This window comes from Catharus ustulatus, chromosome 15 (genome assembly GCF_009819885.2).
Source record: "Catharus ustulatus isolate bCatUst1 chromosome 15, bCatUst1.pri.v2, whole genome shotgun sequence".
In the NCBI taxonomy this organism is placed as follows: domain Eukaryota; kingdom Metazoa; phylum Chordata; class Aves; order Passeriformes; family Turdidae; genus Catharus; species Catharus ustulatus.
Window position 1 is genome coordinate 3,780,850 of NC_046235.1, and position 20,728 is coordinate 3,801,577.

A 20,728-nucleotide genomic window follows, 5' to 3' on the forward strand; every position below is an offset into this window, starting at 1 on the left:
TTAGAAATTGGCTAATCCATTCTCCAGAGGGAGCTTAAACTGCAGTATCATGGCTCAAATGAAGTAATCCAACTTCCATATAAATACCTCAAGAATTAATGGAACTAGCTCAAAAGCTCTCAGAATTATTCTGTATGAACTTCAGAAAGCTACAGAATTGTCTCCTAAAAACATGACACACAGCACCTGCATTACACTTTCTTATTTATTGAGAGGTTGTTGTTTTTTTTTTAACAAAACATTCTACAAAAGACATGACCTTCATTTGAAAACATGGATATATAATTCTTCTCCAATACAATACAGGCTACATTTTATAAAGAAAGAAATAAACCTTTATTTTAATTAATAGTACAAATACAAGAATCCATAAAATTTCAAACACTGACCCAACAAAACACACAGAGTGATTCACACGCACTTTTGCAAATAGGTTGGCCTGAAAAGTTATACGTTAGGAGGAAAAATATTAAGAATCTGGAAACTGGAAGGAATTTAGGAGCACATCACTTAGCTGAGTTCTCCATCAACCCTTTCTGGTCTGTCTTACCATGTAATGAAACCTCTGTTAGCCAGAACTTCTCCTCCACAACAGCCCCATGCTTCAAAGAAAGAGCAATTAATGCATTCAGAGCTTTGTCAAGAGAACAGGCCACACCTCAGGTCAAGCGCAGGGAACACAAGGGGTACCCTGAGGGAAATCATCAAAAGTGCAGCTCTGCCAGGCAACCCCACCCTTCACAACAGCAGGCAGATCAATATTCAAGTTACAAGCTGTGCACTGATGTGAGACTGAGCTCACTCAGCAGCTCCTGCTGAAACAGGAGCCCAAAGTGTCCAGGTTCCTTGCAGAAGTGATTTATTGCTGAGCACACTGAGTTTCAGAACTTGCCTTAGAAGATACATACAATGTGGAATGTTTCTTCTTCTGTGTTTTCTTCTCTGTTGAGATTTTAATTTCTCTCTTATCTTCTTCTGTAGTTTCAAATCTGGATTCAGCTGATAACCTATAGGCAAAGCAACCATTCTAAATACATATTTAGTTACATAAACCAGGACTAAAATAAGAATTTTAGGCAAAATCAACAAGACCATCCATATACAGAGACAGAGCAAGCAGAGTTTAAGACGAAAATGAGACTAAACCAAAGCATTTTTATATCAGTCCTAATCACATTTCATCACCTAAAGCCTCCCCCCACACCTCAGCTGCTGAAATGTTTGGTAAGAAAGGTTATTGGATATGTGAAGTGGCTGAGATCAGCCTTCAGAAACACCACAGAAAAGAGACCAAGACCCCAAAAGCACAACTCCAGGAGAAAAGTATGAGCAACATCATGCAAATGGGATGAAATCAAGCTTCTTGCTTCTACACCACCAAAAAACCTACCCTTAAAATGCTCCTTTCAACTTCATTCTATACTACTAAGGCCTTCAGCTTAGTGCTTGAATGTCAAGTTGGGGGAAGATTTCTTTTCAGGCTCTAAATTATATAGTTTGTCCACTGACAGGTTTTAAGTCTGCTATCAATGTAAACGTGGATAAAACTGCCTCATTGCTGTTAAAAAGATAATTCTGAAATTAAAACAGATTGTGCTCAGATGCCCAAATCTTGTTTAGAACTTAATGAACATGCAAACTTGCCATTAGAACAACTGATGAATAGTGATATTTTACCCAATCAAATCACCCACAGCCCATTGACTGTTACACATTATTGCTTTCACAAAGAAAGATATTATGGAAAATTAAGTTCCAAATTAAATACCACTTTATATAGCAACACAAACTCTGCCCATGTTTATCAGCACATGCATTAAAGTAATTCTCTGCTGACCTTGTGGATTTTTAGTGGTCTCAGGAGCCCTCAGTGAGCACCCTACACCATGGACAGCTGCTTTCAGTGATGTTTTTCCCCAACACAAATAGCTGCTACTCAGTTGTTAGAGACTTATTTGCAATACAGAAAGGTGCAGCTGAACATGAGGGCTATGAAAAGAGTTGTAACCAAAAAATTTGGGGAAATTCAGCAACAGATTCAAACTGCTGTCAAACTGTGATGCACTGCAGGCCATGTGCTCGTTATTCCCTATAAGCACCGTCTCAACAGGCTCTGCTGTGCTCCTCCTCCAGACCAGGGCTTGCTCCACCATGTGCTTTGTATTAAGCCCACATCTGTAACTGATGGCTGAGCACCTTCTGTCCCTGCTCACCTTCATTTTGAGCTGACAAATCATTATGTGGTTACAGCTAGCATAGAAAAAAAGTGTTCTCAGTAGCCATCATGTGGTTTGCACTCCCCCAGCAGCTGCAGCTGGGGATGGAGACTTTCTGTCCATGAACCTGCTCCCTTCATTTGTCTCTCCCACTCTTCTGTCTTAAACAACCCCCATCCAAGGCCACCAAAACCACTACTCTAGTGGCCAAAATTGCCAACAGAGTCCCTACAAACAAGCAGAAAACTCAAACCAGAACAATAAATAAAAACCACATTCACTTAAATTGTCTCAAAGCAGCACAACTGGATTTATACAAGATATTGCCCTTTTTACAGTATTACATAATTCTCTTAGCACATAATGTAACAACTCTGACAACCACATTCACCTGTGCCTCCTGGGGAGGAGGATATACAAGCCAGGACTGAGGGAGTTAAGCTGAGCCTGGGAGGAAGGGCTGGGGCAATTTTCTTTCTTTCTCACTGCCCCACTGTCTTTAGCTGGCAAGGAGTTAATCCTCCCCAAGTCTGGTTTGCCCATGACCTGCTGACCTCTGCCACCTTTACTCACAAACTTTTTCCATCCAAAGCCCTCATTTGTGCTGTGGAAGAGAGGAAGGAGCAGATGTGCAGCTGGCAGCAAGCTGAGGTTCACCCCAGAGCCCTCAGGAGCAGCCCTTAGAGCACTGTCCTGGTTCAGGTGTCAGCACAGGGAATGGAGCAGAAAGAACAGACAATGGTTAAACACTTCAAGCAGATGCTGGGGAAATTATGACATGATTCAAGCTCTGACTCTACAGACTCCAAAACAGATATAACTGGGGCTCCTTCTACCTGTTAAAGGAAGATGAACTTGTTTCATCAGGGGGAGCTTTACTTCCCTGGCTGAGGGCTGTGCCTAAAACCCCAAAGAGTATTATTAGTTATCCAGATCTCTGCTGAGCCAAATGGCCACAGGCAATTGGACAAAACCCAAGTGAAGTAGATTTGGTGTGTGTAATCCAACTAAATAATTTAAGGGAGCAAATAACCTCTTAGACATTCAAGCTCTTCTTTAGAAGAAACTCAGGCAAACAGCCTCAAATCTCAATGCAAAATAAGTTATGCAGCAAGGGCTAGAGTCTGTTATTTCAGTTTAAGAAGGGAAGAAAAGCATTTCAATAGAGAAATGTGTCTTTATTGACCCATTAGTGGGCCAAACTAAAAAGATATCTCTGCACATAAGCTTTGCCTTGCCAGAATTCCAGTATGTATTGACAAGTAATAATCACCACTTGAATATTTAAATATCTGTCATCTCAACACTCTCATATCCTAACCTGATCAGTGCCACCACCTAATGAGCTGCTCCAGGGCTGGGTGCAGCCCTCTGGAAGGACACAGAGGTGCCCTGCACACAGGTGTTGGCTGAGATTATCCAGCTGCACCTCCTTACACCAGCATAGCAAGGAAGTCTCTGCACACAAGGGAGTTTGTCACCTCCACAAGCATACATAGATCACTTCTGACCACGTCCTCATCACCTCCTGGGCTGAGATGATAAATTAAACACCTCTTTCTAGAAATGAAGTTTGCAGCCCTTTCACAGCTATGGTGGCTCTGTTCTCCCACAATTCATGGGTCAATGTCAGAGCTCCACTAATTACTGCACAAAAACTATTCCAGGCACAAAACCAACCCCCAGAGACCGCAACAGCCTTTTCAGCTGCAGCATCACATTTTAGTTAACACAAGGTGAAACACTGACAATTATCCACCCTTATTTCTTCCTCCCATAAGCTCTGCCTTTTCAGGTCCTCACTCCTGATCAATTTGCCAATATTTTCTGTGCCCAAGGTTCAGCCACATCCATCACAGAACAGTCCAGAGATTCTTTCAGTGTTTAGAAATCCAGCTTCTCAAATACTCAGATTTTAACATGATTTCCTGTTTTACAGCACATCATAGCAGATCAGGGGTAAGTAAATCCTTAATGTTGGCTTAATATCATTATTGGAGGTTTTAGTAGTTCATTAACACAATCAGAAACAAACAGAACATTCTGCCTGGATTTGCCTTTTACAGGGTCATACTATCACTGAAAAAAGCCTACAGTTTACATGGAGTTTAGTGGCAGCTTAATTGTGTCTGTGGTTTTTATTTTTCCAACATTTTTCACGTTTTGTTCCTTATTTGAAGCAACAGCAATGGGTACAAGATTAGAAACCTCCCCCCGAACTATGGTTTCACCTTCCTCTTCCACTTTTTCTACTCTCTCTGCTTTCCAGTATCAACTCCATAAATAATTTCCACTCCTCCTCCTCTCTCCAGTAGGTTTCCCCCTCCAGTTCCAATAAACTATTTCCAGCAGTTTCCTGTAAGCAGACATTCTATCTTCTTTTCCCAAAGCAATATGAGGAAGTAAGTAAAACTCTTCGTATCAGTTACATTCTACCTGTTCCTTTATGTGCGGAGGACATTGTCAAAACCCAATACCATCACTAAATTATCCCAATCTTTCCTTTCCACTTCCACCCACATCTGACCTTCCAGATCTTCCCTCCTCACTAACAATCTCACATTTTAACACAGCTGCTAAAATGGCTGTTTCTGCCACATTCCCTCCATAGTTTTAAGAAACTGCAGTGTTTGGCTACTTAAGTCTGTTAATTGCATCCATGCAACCTTGAGTAATCAGAGCCAAAGCATCAATCCAGTTACTCCTGAATGCCATTAACTTTGGCTATTTCTTCTAGCAGATATTAGCAAGTTGCAAGCCCAAACCATCTGGACTAGCCTAAACTTTTTTCTACCACCAAACACTCGAATATGTGTTTACAAAGATTATGAACAGAATACAAAAAGCCTCAGTTGAAAAAGTAGAAAATCAAGGTCAGCATTATTTTCATCTGATAAAAAAAGAGCTGGAGATAATGATTGTTCTCAGTTACTTTACCATCTAGCAAAACGTAACTTCAATTCTCAGTTCAGGGGGAAAATTTCATATTAATTTAGCAGTTGTGTTTCCAGCTATTGTGCATCCAGACCATACATGTCATCTGTCTGACAACACAGATAGCTAATTAATTCTCTATTATCTTGTACAATGAAAGTTAACACAATTCAGGTGAAGAATTACTTAATTGTTAGGCTTTTAGCTAATTCTGGAAGCTGTGGAGGGCTGAAATTAGGTATGAAACTGGAGCATGATTCTAGTTGCCTTTATTACCTCGAGTTGTAACAGCTGTGTGGCAGTTTTGAGGGGACCAAGAACACAAAGTTTCTGGTGCTGGAGCAAACCAAGTGAGCTGTCATGCTCCCTGCACACCTTAAATATCTTCAACCAAGTGGAAAGTTACTTCAGGGACTGTTTCAAGAGTCTTTCTTATTAGTCAGTGCTTTAGTCCTTCTAAAAGGTAGTGAGAGGTTCAGCGTGGGCAGCTGGAGCTGAGGAATGACACTGCATGCAACACTGAGGAAATAGATAAAGAAGTGGAGAGCACAGTTCATGCAGCGAAAGAAAAGAGATGCAGGTCTGTGCTGATTGCCTTGAGCAGACACAGAAGCTGACACTGACCTGGGGACAGCTGGAGCCAAGGAATTGTTTCCACTTCTGCTATTCGAAGTAAAGGCGCCGCGATTCTCATCTTGAATTTTAACTCTCTTCCTTTCTCTTTCAGGTTCAACAATGTTTCGTATTGCCTGGAAAGCCGTATGTAGTGGGGATGCTTGGAAAGGCTGTTTTTTTGGAGAAGCATCACTTTGCTCCAGGTTCTTGGTATTCATCTTTTTCCCCTCCTTACTTGGCAACTGAGTGTGAGCAGTTTCTTTCACTGGACTATTTTTGCTGTCAAAGTATTCACAAGTCGTGTTCACTGGAATTTTCTCCCTCTTCTTTTTAATTTTTGACCCTTTAAGTAATTCTAAAGGAAAAAAAGGAATATACTTTTTGTACAAAAGAGAAGCTGGAGATGACTTATCCCCCCCAATATGTTCATAATAAAAGAACATTTCACATTACTAAGAAGAGCTTGGAATCATTCTTAATAGACAATTTATATCCCTTAAAGAATATTTCTTCATATAATCTGGTCATCCCAAGAGAAGTTAGCTTGAAAAAGGGACAACATCTTTCTCCTCATCCTCTCTGTCTTTTCACCAAGGCTTCAAATTCACTCTGAACTGCAGGCTGCTGACATAAGCTTCCACAAATAACATTTTTAAATCCTTTGGGTGTGGACAAAAACAACTGTCTGATTCCCTATTCATGGACTCCCAGAATGGTTTGGGTTGGAAGGGACCTTAAAGCACATCTTGCTCCCACACCCAGCCATAGGGCAGGGACATTTTCCACTATCCCAGGGTGCTCCAAGCCCCATCTGACCTTGGACACTTCCAGAGATGGGGCAGCCACAGTTTCTCTGGGCACCGTGTGCCAGGGCCTCCCCCTCCTTACAGGGAACTTTCTTCCCAGTATCTCATCTATGTATTTAAACAGAATCCTCTTCCTCCACAGCTCCCTTGCTTTGCACATACTCAGGTATCAGCTGTTTGTTTGGTAGGCCTCTCTAATAAAAATTTAATCCATGTTAACTTGAGCTACTAAACTGTTTTCCTGTAAATGCTTGGCACCTTATTCCAATGCTCCTGTCAGCTGCCTACACTCAGAGACTTCTGATCACCACAAAGACACTGCTGCTATTGTGGGAAACACCTGAGATTTGATCCCACCCACTGGAGTATGGTAATCTACCTGTGCTCCATAAAGCCCCTGAACTCTGCCATTTTTAACTGTAAAACTGCATTCTTTGGTCTTCTCAAGTCAGTCTTCACATACTCAAGTGAGGTCTTGAGCAAGGCAGAGCTTTTCTACTTCAGCTCAGTAGATTTTGGATCAGGTTATTTCAGAAAGTCAGCTATTTGAGCACTGAATTCTGGAACTAAACTAATGTCTTCCTGTTTAATGTCATTCCATTTCTAAAGACTGAGAAAATCAGAAATTTCTATTTTCCCAGACAGAAAAGAAGCATTTACCTTCAGGTTCATATTTCATTTTCAGCTCATCCAGCATAACCCTCAGGTTCATATTCTCACTCTGACAAGCCTGCAAATGCCTCTCATTTGTGAAGAGCTTCCTTTCAAACTCCAGGACCCTTTGGCTTTCATACAGAGCTTTCATTCTCTGCAGGGATAGTTCATTTTTCAGTGTTTCAGTTTCTTTGCTGAGGTGGGAGGAAAATTATACAAATCAGTCAAGACTTGAATTGGTTTGGAGTTTTTTTCTTTTAGTAAAGCAACAACTAATCACTCAACTTCACCTTCAATTGGTATTTACACATTAGCAGCAAAAAAAAAAAAATCAAGCTTTTTTTGTCCTATATAACATTTTGAGTGCTATTATCTCACTTTTTATAAGAGAAATAAACATACACAGCCTAAAGACTAAGACTTTTCATACAGTTTCCTTGCAAATTAACTTTTAATTGATTCAAGGTCTCAGTTGTCCTACATCTAGGAGTATTAACAACACTTCTGGTAGAAAGCAATAATCATAAACAATATTTTTGCTGTTATCTTTTAAAACATAATGAAGCTACAAAAAAATCCTCAGTCCTATAAGAAAATTGGGTTGGCTCCACAGCATTAGAAAATGCAACCAGAACAAAACTCATCTGCACATGCAGTCAGTGCATGAAAACAGTAACTAAAAAGGAAAGATAAAAACAAACACCTAAAAGACAACCCTGCCACAAGCAAGGCCTCAGGCTGGGGGTACTTACTTTGAGTTGTCAAGTTTGATTTGCAGTAAATCTGCATAGTAACCATTTTCAGAATCGCTTCCTCTTGCACCATTAGCAGGTCTGGACTCCTCCATATTCTCATATAAACTCTGATAAAGAACAAGTGTCAGGTTGTCAAGCAGTGACCTTTCAGAAGCACATTAGCTTAGTTCTTAGGAGACATTTTCCATGCATTTTGATGGAGAAGCCTCATCATAGAGGGATTTAAACACACAAGATAAAACTCAGCTGCTCTGAGTACTTTCTCATTTGTTACAAATGTCAAATAGCACTAAAACTGACAGCTCTCTCTCACTCACTGAAAAAAGGAAAAATAGTGAGTTATCTCAACTCCAGAAGGTTTGCAACTGCAGAACAGCTTTCTTGCTTTTTACTTGAAAATACAGGGTAGTAAGTTAACTCTCAGGGAATTTTTCTCAGCATTTATTTCTATGCTTCAGCCAGCTGGACCCCAGAGGAATACCAGCCATGCTAATCAACAGTCAAAATCTCAAAATCAATTACATATTTCAGATGAGGAAGTTGGTTTGTAGTCAAGATACGATAAATGCAGCAACATGTGACACTGGGGTTTTTGTTTGGTGGTTTTTTTCCTCAACAAGCAATACACAGATTTAATCCTGTCCCAGAGACCTCCCAGGCCTCTGTAGTCACTGCCTAAAGATACTTCTGATGGTTATTGGAATTAATTATTCAATTTCAATCAACCATTGAATTTCCCTTATTTCTGTCTCTGGGCCATAAATAAGTACAGATCACACTTAAACATGACAAAACTGGTAAAACAATCAAGGTTCCTCAATTACTGCTAAAATGGGTTAAGCCTGGCTTCACACCACTTGGGTTAAATACAGAATACAGGAGGCTATCCTGGAAAGCATAATCCTACTGCAAAGCTGATACACCTCAGTTTGCATTCCAAAGCTCTGGCAAGAAAGGGCCAAACAAGTCCAGAAACATGTAAGAAGTAAGAAAGGCTCCAATTTTTCACTCTGGAAACACATAAATCTCAATAGCATTACACTGGTGTATATAAAAGTCCTCATGTGTTTCTCACTTTTCAAAATACTGACAAGATGTTTTCAAGTTGCATAAGAGGATTGAAAAAAAATGTTTTACAAGGCTGATTAAGTAATTCAGTTTTGCTAGAAAAGAGCATGCTTCATTTGCAAAAGTAAGACACATGAAGAAAATAAATATCCAGGAAATTCAATAGTCTGAGACACTAAAGACTAAAGCCTAAACACAGACAGTAAGAGTGCCAAAAGACTACACCTTCCCTGAGAAAAATTGGATGTCACAGCTCAGTGAGCTTTGACCAACTAACTGAATTTAAATGCTAGAAGTAACTATAAAAGATATGAAGGTGCTTCACACAGGAAAATAATTGTTTTTTCAACTCGGGTGTTGAGTGGGGTATAATTTTCTGCTTCTCTGCACTTGAGGAGTCTAATATTCTCCAGCTGTAAAATACAATTCGGGTCAAATAAAGATGTGAGTCAGCTTTTGGATACCTTTTCAAACCCAAGCATGGACTTCAGATAGTTTTCATAATTCTTGTTCTCATGTTTTTGCTTTCAATTACAAATTTTTACTTAATTAAAAAATCACATACCTTAAATTTTTCTAGCTGCCTCACTTTCATCAGGAGATCTTCTATTTCACCATTCTTTTGCTCTAGCATGGACTGTAAACGTTCCAGCTGATCAAATTCTGCCTGGGAGCCCTTCAGCTGTAGCAGTGTAGCCATTTGCAGCTGGAAAAAAGGAAAAAACTATTTACAACAAGTACTGGGATAAGTGACTGAAAATCCCAACCTTTTATGCAAAACTGGGTACTCAAGTCTTGTAACTCTAAACCTGAATACAGAAGGGATGCCTGAACTCAGCAGTATCACCACAGACACTCCCAAGGCATGAGGACAGCTGAGATCTCACTGAGCAGTGCAGTCCTGAGTGTCCCACTCATCTCTACTGGCTGAGGAGCACACAAACACTACCAAGGACACACAAAACATTCCATGTTCATGCCAGCAGCACCAAGCCAGCCAGAACCCAGACTCAGTCCAGGCTGATTTGTCAGAGCTAAAATGCATCCTGAGAACTCAGGAAAACCCACAAATTTAACCCCTCATTTTTTCAGTTCTGCTTTTCAGGTATAACACCATGTTTGCCTTCTACAATATTAACCCAAGATTTTCAGCTTTTTCTGCTCCTCCAATGGAATCCTTTCAAGTAAAAGAACACCCTCTATCATTAGAAAGAAGTTATAAAAATCTGTCATTTATATCAATATTTCTGTTGGTGTTAACATCGTAATATTGAAGTACAAGGGTCTTAGTACATTCAGTTACAACTGACACATTAGACATTTAAACAACAGGAAATACAATAAATCAAAGACTTCACAAGTTGTTAGTGAAAGCTGAGGTATTTTTATCAGTCTAGTTAATATGGATAAGGTAACACTGGGAGAAATCACAGGGAAAGGATCGAGTGGAAAAATCAGATTACAGAGAGAAAGTGAGAAGAGCATTTACCCTATAGAATCTCCTATGTCAGGTAAAGGGTATTGATGACTCTGTGCACAAATTAGAGCTAATGAAAGATTCACTCATCTCCTTAGAGCTTCTGATAGGATGTAAGGGAGGCAAAACTTAAACTCCACCTCCATGGCTGACTAAAACCATCCTTACAGTTCCCAAGCACATACACCCAACCTTTTTCCCTTTCTCCTTAAAAGCCCCTCTGCTAACTGTCAGAACTCAAATTGCAGCCGATCTACAGGACAGAGAACAGGAACTTAAACTGGAAAGGATGCTCTGGACTAGGAAAAATATACTAGAGATGGTAAAGCTTTCCCAGGAGTGCTGTGTACATTCTGTTCAGGAGACAGATACTCAGGATTTACCAGTAAATATCACAAAGGGAGGTCCTTCAACTAAGGATGCAACAACAGTTACCTCTCCTGTGGTAAGCAGCTGAGTGGGGAGATCAGCTAAACCCAGACTGAGCTTTAACTGGCAGCATCTCAGTGCAGCACAACACAGAGGATGCTGACAGGGATCTAAGACAGCAGCTTAAGTGAAATAGCTGCCCTAACCAACTACCCACCTCCAATACTACCAGAAAAAATTTACAAAAAAATTCCAAATAAAAGCATTACGTGTTAGCACAGGGATACCAGTTTGCCTCCATGTTTGGTACTTTCAGTATTAGGTGTGTTTCTGAATCATTCAATCAGCATGACTGACTTACTCCATCTCACAAGGAGAACATTTCCAAAGGAATTGATCCTACCCAATGACTTTTCCTCACTCAAGTCTTTGCTGTATCAGAAGGGTTTTTCTTCTCCTTTAAGAGCATTGTTTGAACTATATTCAACCTACTCCACAAAATCTAGGTAATAGAAACCTTCAGTACAACTCATGATTATCACCATTGATGTTTAAGCACTCTCCTCAAACTGCATGAACAAATAATTTATCAAAATGAAAGGATCCACTTTAGCATAGGAAAACTCAGGAGACCAACACAAAAACAGTTGGCAGCTCTGTAGCATCCTCTTGACATTATCTTATAAATCAGCTTCTGCTAACTAGTCCTCAACAATACTAACCAACAGGTTCCCATTCTATAGCAGTGGAGTTTAACTTAAAGGGTTATGAAAGTTATGACTTATTCTTACACCAACAATAGGGAAAAGCAAGAAGAAAAAATATGGACAAGGAGAAGAAAGCAACATAGAGTAAGAAAATCCCAAACCCCTTCAAGTGTGATGGCAGTAAAAGCCTGTCCTTTTCTTTATGCTCATTCCTGACAACCACAGTTACTGCACAAATACTTGACTCATGTAGTACAAGAACTAGAAAAGAAAAAACAATTACCAAGACAACCTGAATGCCAGTTTGACTGACAGGACTTTCACTTTTATCCATGAAACAACTACTGCCACAGTGAGCAAACATGGTGCCTTCACTGTAAGGTGGATGCTGTTGGACCATAGGAGTCAAACAGCACAACATCATCTCACTTGTTTTTTCTCCCATTTCCCTCCCCCCAGACTACTGCATCACATTTTAAAGATAACAAATCCCCTGGCCTGTGCATTAAAGCAGTGCCTTATCAGACCCAAGGACACCTGGAGTATTACAGGAATCATCCTACCTTCATTCTTTGCAATTGTTCTCTACTGAATGCATGCTGTTTTTGTAGGGACTGATATTTTACTTTCACACTGATCAGCTGTCGTTCCATTTCTGCCCTACGGTCCTCCACCTACAGAACATTGTGAACAATTATTACTGTGAAATCACAACACTTGCTGCCACTTGGATGGTGACTTTGATAAGGACATGTTTCTTAGTAATTGGTGTACAGTCTGCAAATACTGCTTTTCCAGCAACAGTACTTGAAATCCCAGCTACTGTCACTGCCCTGTGATAGAAGTGAGTAGACAGTGCCACTGAAGCCCAATCAGTGAAATGCAACAGATTGTTCTTTTGCTATCAAAATAAAGTAACACTTCATATGCTTCAGTGTTGCTGTAGAATAGTTTTGTCCACTGGCAACAGAACAGTTAGATCTGTTTCCCCAATTTCACCCATCCCCTGAAATGAAATGCTGCCATGAAACATAATGCTCCCTATGCATTCCACTCTTACTCAAAAGCTAATTCCAAAACCCTCCCAAACACTCAAACATCCAGACATTTTCAGGAAGTTTGTAAGGCAGCTTTTATCAGCATCTGTTAATATTTCACATACTGCCTTCTAGATTAAAGAAGGATTTATCAGCTGAACAAAACTACTTAGAGTCAAGAGCTGCAGACAGAACCATCGTGTGCCCCCAGTCACAATTTCTGATTTGATAGTCAGATAAGCTGAAGTGATTCCATTAAGTTTACTAACTCCTTATCTTCAGAGAGACCATGAAATGTCAGATCACATGTCAGATCAACACTGAAGTCATATTTGAGGAACAGAGATACATGCTGGCCAGATCAGGTGCAGATACTCTCATATTTTCAATACAATATAAGAAAAAAACCTGAAAATACTTCTCAGGCATCTGTTGCATAGTTGTACCTCAGCAAAGAGAGAATTGCCTTTACTTGTAGGGTCCAAAGATTGCTGCACTGCGTGATCCAGCTGAACCTGAAGCTCCTGATTAGCCTCACGAGCTTTCTAGATTAAAGCAAAGAGGATATTGCTCATTTAAGCATCTGATATACTGCATACATGAATTTAACCAGAGCTTTAACTCTTTAATTTCCTATACTTTAGCAGAGATTATATTGTACTGAAGTCCTGAACTGTACATACAGTTCTAGTAACTAAGAGACAAATTAATTTCATTTCACAAAAACACTTAATACTCCACTTTTCTTCAGGACAAGAGTACAACTAAAAGTCTTTAAGGATAAGCTTTGATATCTGTCAACTGGATTCATGATACTCAGACCACTCTCCCAGCTGTGTTCATCAGACACAAATGCTCTACTTTCCAGTACAAGATTCTCCACAGCATTAAGCAGGAACTTGAAATAAAAAGGAGAATTTTGCCAGTGACCTGTGAAAAGACACCCAAGAGGCAGAACAGCCATGCAAAGGCTCTCCTTTCACAAAATAAAGCCAACAGAGAGCTTTTACCACCAGGCAACACCAAACATGACCCAACCATTATCCTTCTCTTTTCCCTCTCCCTCACAACTCAAAAATGCTACTTCACCAAAACCTGGCAACACAGTTTGTGCAAACTGGGGAGTATCTACCACTGTGAATTAAAATTAAGAGAATACCTCTAATGCATTACTGTAAAAAACAACTTCTTTCTCCCTCTCCTCCTTTTCCCCCTGCAGCCGCTCCAGCTGGTTCCGTAAGTTGCTGTTCACAAGCTCTAACTGTTCTTTGCTGCACTTCAGCTCATTCAGCTTTTCTTCATCATTGGCCTAAACAAACAAAACACAAGTAAATAAAAAAACTTAAAACAATTGGAAGACAAGCAGGCCTAAGTAAACCAAGGCCACTTGTTAGTAGTAGTTAGTTCTAATGCAAAATATCTTGAAGAACAGAGGGTGTTAAGATTAGCTCTTAAGGCTGTTACTTTTGGAAAAGTCAATCCTAATGGGTCACTGTAGACAACACACCTGAAAATGAAAGGAGCAAAACGGCAGAATTTCATCTTCAACTAAGCTACACTACAAATTCAGTGCTACTCACACACCCTCTGACTCTGGAGTTCAGTGAGCTCTATCTGCAGGTTGAGCATTTCTGAAGACATGGTCTCATGCACACGCTCAGACATCAGGTGCAGTTCTTCTGATTTGGCAGCAATTATTTCCTTCTGATGCTCCACTTTTTGTCTCAGTTGTTTCTCTGACAGCCTGGTTTCATCCAGTTCTGCTTTCAGGTTCTCCAACTTAAAAACAGTTGACAACTAAGTAGTAACATTTCATGGTAAATTCTTGAAAAGCACAATACTCCTAACTGTTCCAATTACAGAAGTGTCTTGGAAACACAAGAGTAGCTCTTTTAAAAACAAGCACTGAAAGTTAATGTCATTCATAAGTGACTACAGATATTTTTTAAAAACCAACCAAACAAGCTACTACACATTGTAACTATTTCTTTTGATAGTTAAGACTGTAATAACAAGTTAAGCAAATAGTATCTAAAAATGGTAATAAAACCTTTAAGCTATAGTTAGCAAACCTTGTTTTTAAGGTCACTGATTTCTTGTCCATAGGCTCTGTCAAGCTGCTCTTTCTGTTTATCCAGTTGCACATTTTGCTGCTGTTTAAGGGAATCACACTCAAAATTCAAGCTTTCCAACATTCGGTTCTTGAGTTCAATTTCTCTCTGAAGAGTGTATTTCTCTTGTTCAAATTTCTGAAAGAAATGACGCACTAATAAATCTAGATGTAATTATATACTGTTCCCTAGGCATTTATGAAAAAGCACAGGCTCAGAACCAGGATTTTGTAGCTCATTTAGTCTTTTGCTGGGAGTGCCAATTAGAGAGTTGTAATACCCAAGTTTGAAAAAAAAAAAATAACTGCTGTAAAATGTTATGATTTATAAATGTTGTGAGTATAACTTGACTGTGCAATTTTCTCTTCTCCATGGAAACTCTGTATTTCTTTGCACCCAACATGAAAGGTGTGGTTATCTTTTCTGCAAGTGTCATAAATTTAGCCAGAGTTTTGCCCTTTCTACCTCTACAGAACCCAATTATGTTAAAAATTACAACAGTCCATCAAGAAGAACAGCTGAGTTCAATAGTTTTTTTAAGATAGCTAAATTGTCAGTCTCATAACAAATCCCATCAAATCTGCCAGACTAAAGAATAATTTTTAAAATAGCTTCCATCTATGCTTAATTGCATGTTTGCTAATTACGAAGGGTAGCTGCATTTTACTCTTCCATTCAGCCAGCAATTAAGGAAAAGAGAATCTAGAAAGCAAAAAAAACTAATAAGGAAGCCAAATTAATCTAAATATGCAGGGATTTTTTTTTCTTTTTAAAACAACCTAACTCTCAAGACACAAACCAGAACTAAATAAAAAACTAAAAGCTGCCAGGTATCAAAGTGACCTCTGTGGCCTAGACACAGCTTATCAAGGACAGGCTTAGCTCTCAAACACCCAGGGCAGGAGCTTTAACACAAAGATAAAGACTGGGCACAGGACAGGTTTTGGAGTGCCCTGCTTGGCCAGAGCCAAGAACAACAAAACCCAGCAAGAACCTGCCTGCACACGGGTATAGAAGAACACACAGAGCTTTGTGAGAGGCTTTTGTGCCTGCTGGTAGAGCCCACACTTGTGTTCACAGTGACTGCCTCGGCTCTCAGAACGCAAAGAGAGCCAGGGAGAGATTCAAAAGCTCTAAAGAATCTGTAGGGTTAGCACAGCTCCCACACAAAATGTTATTCTGCTGTATGAAGGCCCACAGTTCCTACCCTCAGTTACCAGCCAGGCTCAGAAGTTGGCTCCAGCCTCTCACCCGGGATCACAACCCATGGGAGCAGCTTGACAGCTCACACCTGCCCTCTCTGCTGCTCAGCAGGAAAGGATGATCCAGCCCTGGCTTCCTTGGAGCTTGTGCCTTCAGCTGCCTCTCCCACAAAGCTTACTAATGGTGAACTGAGCAGAATAAAAAATTCTGTCCGTTCAGAACAGCAGGGTGCTGCTACAGAACAAACCTTTCAGCTCTATCCCAGGAGAGGGGATGGATCAAACCAGACTAAATGAAAATAAATAATTTATCTGAAATATGGTCTGGCTGAACACAAACATGATTAAAGCCTTTATGAAAAGTGGAAGAGATTTTCCCAACTGAAATTTTCTCAAAAAAGGAAAATGGTCAACTAAATAATACCTCTGTAATTCAGCACTACACTACTCCTTTTTCTGAGCTGCACAGAAATGTGCTAATAGGTTCAGAACCCCTGGGTATTTGGAAAATTTGAAAACTTCACTACAGAATAAATCAATTTTACAGTCTTGCTGCTAGCATTCTTCTCACAGCTTTTAAGTGATATAAAACTGACTGGGAGAGCATACACGAATGAATTGCTAAACAGAAGCAAAACGCATGCTCTGAAGCAAATTTACTTTAGCATTTAGCATTCATTTCACATTAAGGACAATTAGTCCTACATGATACTGAACACTTGATGCATAATTAGCTATGAAACCCTGTCCTGGTTAGATACAATCATGCTCAATGTCTTAAAGCTGAAAAAAAAGCCCTCTCTACAACTACTTAGAGGTTTATTAGAATGAATCTCAAAGGCATGTAAAACACCTGTGCCCTTCAGAAAACAATTAAAATAAAACAAAGTTCTGGTTTTGAACTTTGAGAAGAAAAGGCAATCATCACCTCAGTATTCTCAGTCAATTCACGGCGTGTTTGATCCAGCTGATTTTGAACCTCACTCTGGGACTCCAGTAAATGCAAACCATATTGTGCTGCCTTCCTTCGCTCGTTCTCTGCTTCCTTGAGTTGCTGTTTAAGACTTAAAATGGTCTCTGCCTCCATTTTTCTTTTTTTATTCAACACTGCAAACAAAATTATTAAAAAAATATATTGCAGTAAATATATTTTACAGATAAGAGTAGTTATCTGCAAGAAGTTACTGGATTTCCTTTCTTAACCAGGACAGAACAATATATTTTTGCAGTAATACAAGACACAAAAAAAGCTCACAAACAGACCTATGAACAGTAAAATAACACGCATTTCTTCATAAACTTGGTTACTGCCTTATTCTTGATTATGTCTAGCATGCAGCAAAAGCACTCCTGTGCACCCAGCCTGGCTTCTATGTACATCACACCCAGAGTTAATTTAGGATAGAGCTCTCTTGCCAAGTACAAGACAATTAAATAACCTTAGCAAAACACTGCCATGCACTTGGCTGACACTGTTTTCTCTTCACTATAAACCAAGCCTCATCAAGTCCAGCATTTCTTGTGTACACAAATAACACTTCAGATTAGTGTAGGCAGCTGCCTTAGCAGGACAGTGTACTCCTAATAACATTATGTGGGATAGAGAAACAGATAAAAGGTAAGGAAGGGAAGAGTCAAAAATAGAAGCCCTGTTAAAATACATGGAGTTTAACACAGGGCTTTGCATTTATTTAAGTGTTTAATGGAGTCTTCCAAAGTTTAGTTACTGCAGGCAACTTATTCATAAACAAACATCTCCTTGTCACATTTCAGACAATTCACCCTTTTCTAACTGTAGAGAGTAGCAGAAGACAGAAGGTGAATTTTGCAAAAAAGCTAGTCAAAGTAAATCCAACAAACATCATACTTTAAAAAGTCTAAATCAAGTGAAATTAACACCATAAGCTTGTATGACTGCTTGCTCCCAAATCTGCTAAATCAGTCTGCTGTAAAAAAATCCTATTAAGAAAACACTAAAGTAACTCAGGCTTCTGAACAACATATGCCAAGAGTTTTCTCAGAAAGTAGAAAATAACTGAGAGAGACAAAGACACCAAAAAAATTAGCAGTTAATTTTTCAAAGTCAGGGCCCATAATTTTATGCAATTTCAGAATTTAGGTAGTTCTGCACTGAAGACCTAACTCCTGCTTTTTGTTCTCACAGAAGCAATTTATTTGTTGCCACTTCTTACTGGCACATAAATCATTCTTATGAATGCTGTAATATCCATCCTTCACTTCTTTTTTTGCTAACTTTCATTCAACATGAATAACTCCTAGTGGGGTTACCCAGCTTCTCCTAATAGAAAAGAATTGAATTAGCATGCAGAAGTGATCATGCCAATACCGTGCCAATTCCTTTCCAAGGCACAAGACAGAAATGATCACATTCCGGTTTTTGCATTTTCTCCTCACTTGTTGCTATGCAGGTTTAACACATACAGAGAGACACTATCCAGCCAGGCTTTGAAACTTCAGTTTTTACCTCTAACCACCGCAATGCCTGAAATACTAGTTTTACACTTATACTAAAATAAGCCAATGAAACACAGGAATTTTGCACACCAGTAATTGAGAATCATCAGTATTATACTAATGCAAGGAAAGAGATAGCACATACAATTTAATAATGAAGTATTTAAGGCAAGGTGTAGCAATGCAAGAACACAGGCAACAACTTCTAGCATGCATTTCCATTAGTCAAGAGGATGAATAGATCATTGTTCACTTACATAAACAGAATTTTAAAAACAGCTTTATTTTCTGATCAGACACCAGTACAGAGGGAACACAGCCATTTGGCAGCTCCTACTTAACTAAATTAAATGAATAACATGTTTAACCCACCTCCAGAAGCCCATTGAAGTATTTCTTGACCTTAATCTTGCACTCCACCTTTAAAAGAAAAAAAAGGAGCAGTTGTCTAGTCTGGATGAGTCTGAGCTGCCACTACAGCACAGCCCTTCAGAGCAGTCCCTTTTCAGAAGAGGCTTAACCCTGCTGGCTGCCTCATGAGCATGCAGATCACAAGCTAAACCCCCACAGAAATGCAAATCTTATTCAAAATCTCAGTTAGGCAGCTGTCAGACATTTTAGATCAGGCAATACTGCCAAAGGATGGGTGCTCTGCAATTGGCCTTTAGGGCAGGTAAACAGGCCAGGGTCATCTTCTTCTGGTACTCCTGTAATTTATAAGGGGGTTTTTTGGGATTTTTGTCCCACCCTTTCCTACTTTTTCCATCTCTTTTGCGTTTCTCTTCCAGTTTCACGTACAAGAACTTTGAGCTCCTAATAAATTATTTACTAGACAGCAGAAAAAACTTACATATTTTTTTCTTGATTTTATAGTTGAAGTATGAGGAAAAGAGAAATAGCTTTCCTATTCACACATTCCTGCTGACTATTAGGGAAAATTGCAAGTATGCCTTTTAGAGCACAGCCAACCTCAATTTTTCCTTGTCTATTCTGGATGAATCAAACATGTCCAGATAGTTTTGTTTTTTGAAGTTGTACACTGAAATAATTGCCAGCAATTTAATATTTATACATGAGGCTAAGCAAATTGCTCTGAAACTAGTGTTCGATGTTTGAATGGGTAGCAAGGTGAGTAGGTAGGAGGGAGAAATAACAGACCTCAGTCTTTATTTATTCTACTGTTATAAGAGTTACTCTCTTTTGGCTACATATCTTCAAACATTTAATGAGCGGTTCTATGCTGAGAGCGGCACACCTCGATTATCCAACCACTGAAGTACTCCCTAATAAAATTAATAGGGCAGGAGATAAAAGGCAGTGTCCTGGCAGGCCAACTTTTTTCTTTCACTCCAGCACAGTTCTGGTTAAACGCTTTTCCCCAGGCCCACACGTAACAGCTGTCTGTGTTCTGATCCTGTCAGCAGCACGTGTGCATTTCTGATTTTCTGATCAGAACACAATTACCAGGGTGGATTTTCCCCCTCAGCCCAGGCATTCTCCCGACAGCTCAGCCAGTTACTTACACAAGTGCATATCTGCGCCCACCACGCCGCACTCAGGCTGAAAAACCTCCGGAGGTGATCGCCTTCCACAAACAGCTTCTTGGGTGGGCCAGCACTACAGAGAACACACAGATATCACACCACAGCCTCACCGTTCAGCCAGCCCAGAGCGCTGTGTCACCAGCACCATGTCCCCGCTGTCCCCTCCTTCCGAGCCCGGTGACCGGGCTGAATCCCACAGCCCCCGAGGGCGGCGGGGAGGGGCATCCCCGCTCCACCAGCGGCTGTGGGCAGCAAACGGCGCCACCCGGAGCAGGGAACGGGGGCCGGCGCTGGCAGCAGCTCCACGGAGCGCAAACCCCGTTCTGACCACCCCCCAGCCGTCTCCCCCTCAGCCGTCCCTCTCCCCCGCTCCCCGCACCGGCCGTTGCCGCCGTTCAAACTCGGCTCCGCGGCACCGCCCAAGTCTCGCGAGATCCGCCCCGCCCCCGCCCCGCCCCGCGCAGGGCGGCCCGTGAGGGGCCCCGTGAGGGCGTCCGGGGCTCTCGCTCTGACCCTGCGGGTCGTGGGCGACCCGTTTCGTGCTTTAAATGTCACAGCCTTGTCCCCACCGCGGGAGCCGATTCGCACACCCAGGGGAGCGATTTCTATGTTTTATTGGTAACGCACGAAAGGCTGGCTCACCGTCCAGCGAAACTTTGCGCTGTTTATGCATTTCAGCGAGCGCATCAGCACTCATTGCTGCTGATTATCACCATGATTTTCTGTCCATGAGTGCTCACAGCGCTGTTGGCTGTGCT

The 20,728-nt window shown here is 40.5% G+C and overlaps 1 protein-coding gene across 4 annotated transcripts; it reads right to left on the reverse strand.

The window, feature by feature from the left end:
• Nucleotides 1-234: 234 nt before the first annotated feature.
• Nucleotides 235-20,401, reverse strand: SPDL1 (spindle apparatus coiled-coil protein 1). Of its 4 annotated transcripts, none has more exons than XM_033073374.1 (13): nt 19,950-20,292; nt 18,799-18,846; nt 16,880-17,058; nt 14,711-14,887; nt 14,223-14,417; nt 13,798-13,947; nt 13,085-13,183; nt 12,165-12,275; nt 9,614-9,754; nt 7,978-8,087; nt 7,232-7,419; nt 5,775-6,120; nt 235-1,007 (listed from the first exon to the last, which is right to left on the reverse strand). In XM_033073374.1, the coding sequence occupies exons 3-13, from the start codon at nt 17,036-17,038 to the stop codon at nt 860-862; spliced, it is 1,824 nt and encodes a 607-aa protein (XP_032929265.1). In that variant the 5' UTR covers nt 17,039-17,058; nt 18,799-18,846; nt 19,950-20,292; the 3' UTR covers nt 235-859. The 4 variants fall into 4 exon arrangements, with proteins under 4 accessions (XP_032929265.1, XP_032929266.1, XP_032929264.1 ...); XM_033073373.1 differs by lacking the exon at nt 235-1,007 and adding an exon at nt 20,350-20,401 and having other exon boundaries at nt 1,042-6,120; nt 19,950-20,043; XM_033073372.1 differs by lacking the exon at nt 235-1,007 and having other exon boundaries at nt 1,042-6,120; nt 19,950-20,293.
• Between the last annotated feature and the right edge of the window lie 327 nt (nt 20,402-20,728).

Coding starts and splice junctions, on each gene's coding strand:
- SPDL1 (XM_033073373.1), bottom strand. CDS start 17,038: ATGGAGGCAGAGACCATTTTAAGTCTTAAACAGCAACTCAAGGAAGCA. Junction 13,948..14,222: donor CTGAACTCCAGAGTCAGAGG/GTGTGTGAGTAG, acceptor TTGTTTGTTTAG/GCCAATGATGAAGAAAAGCT. Junction 6,121..7,231: donor AATGAAATATGAACCTGAAG/GTAAATGCTTCT, acceptor TTTTTCCTTTAG/AATTACTTAAAGGGTCAAAA.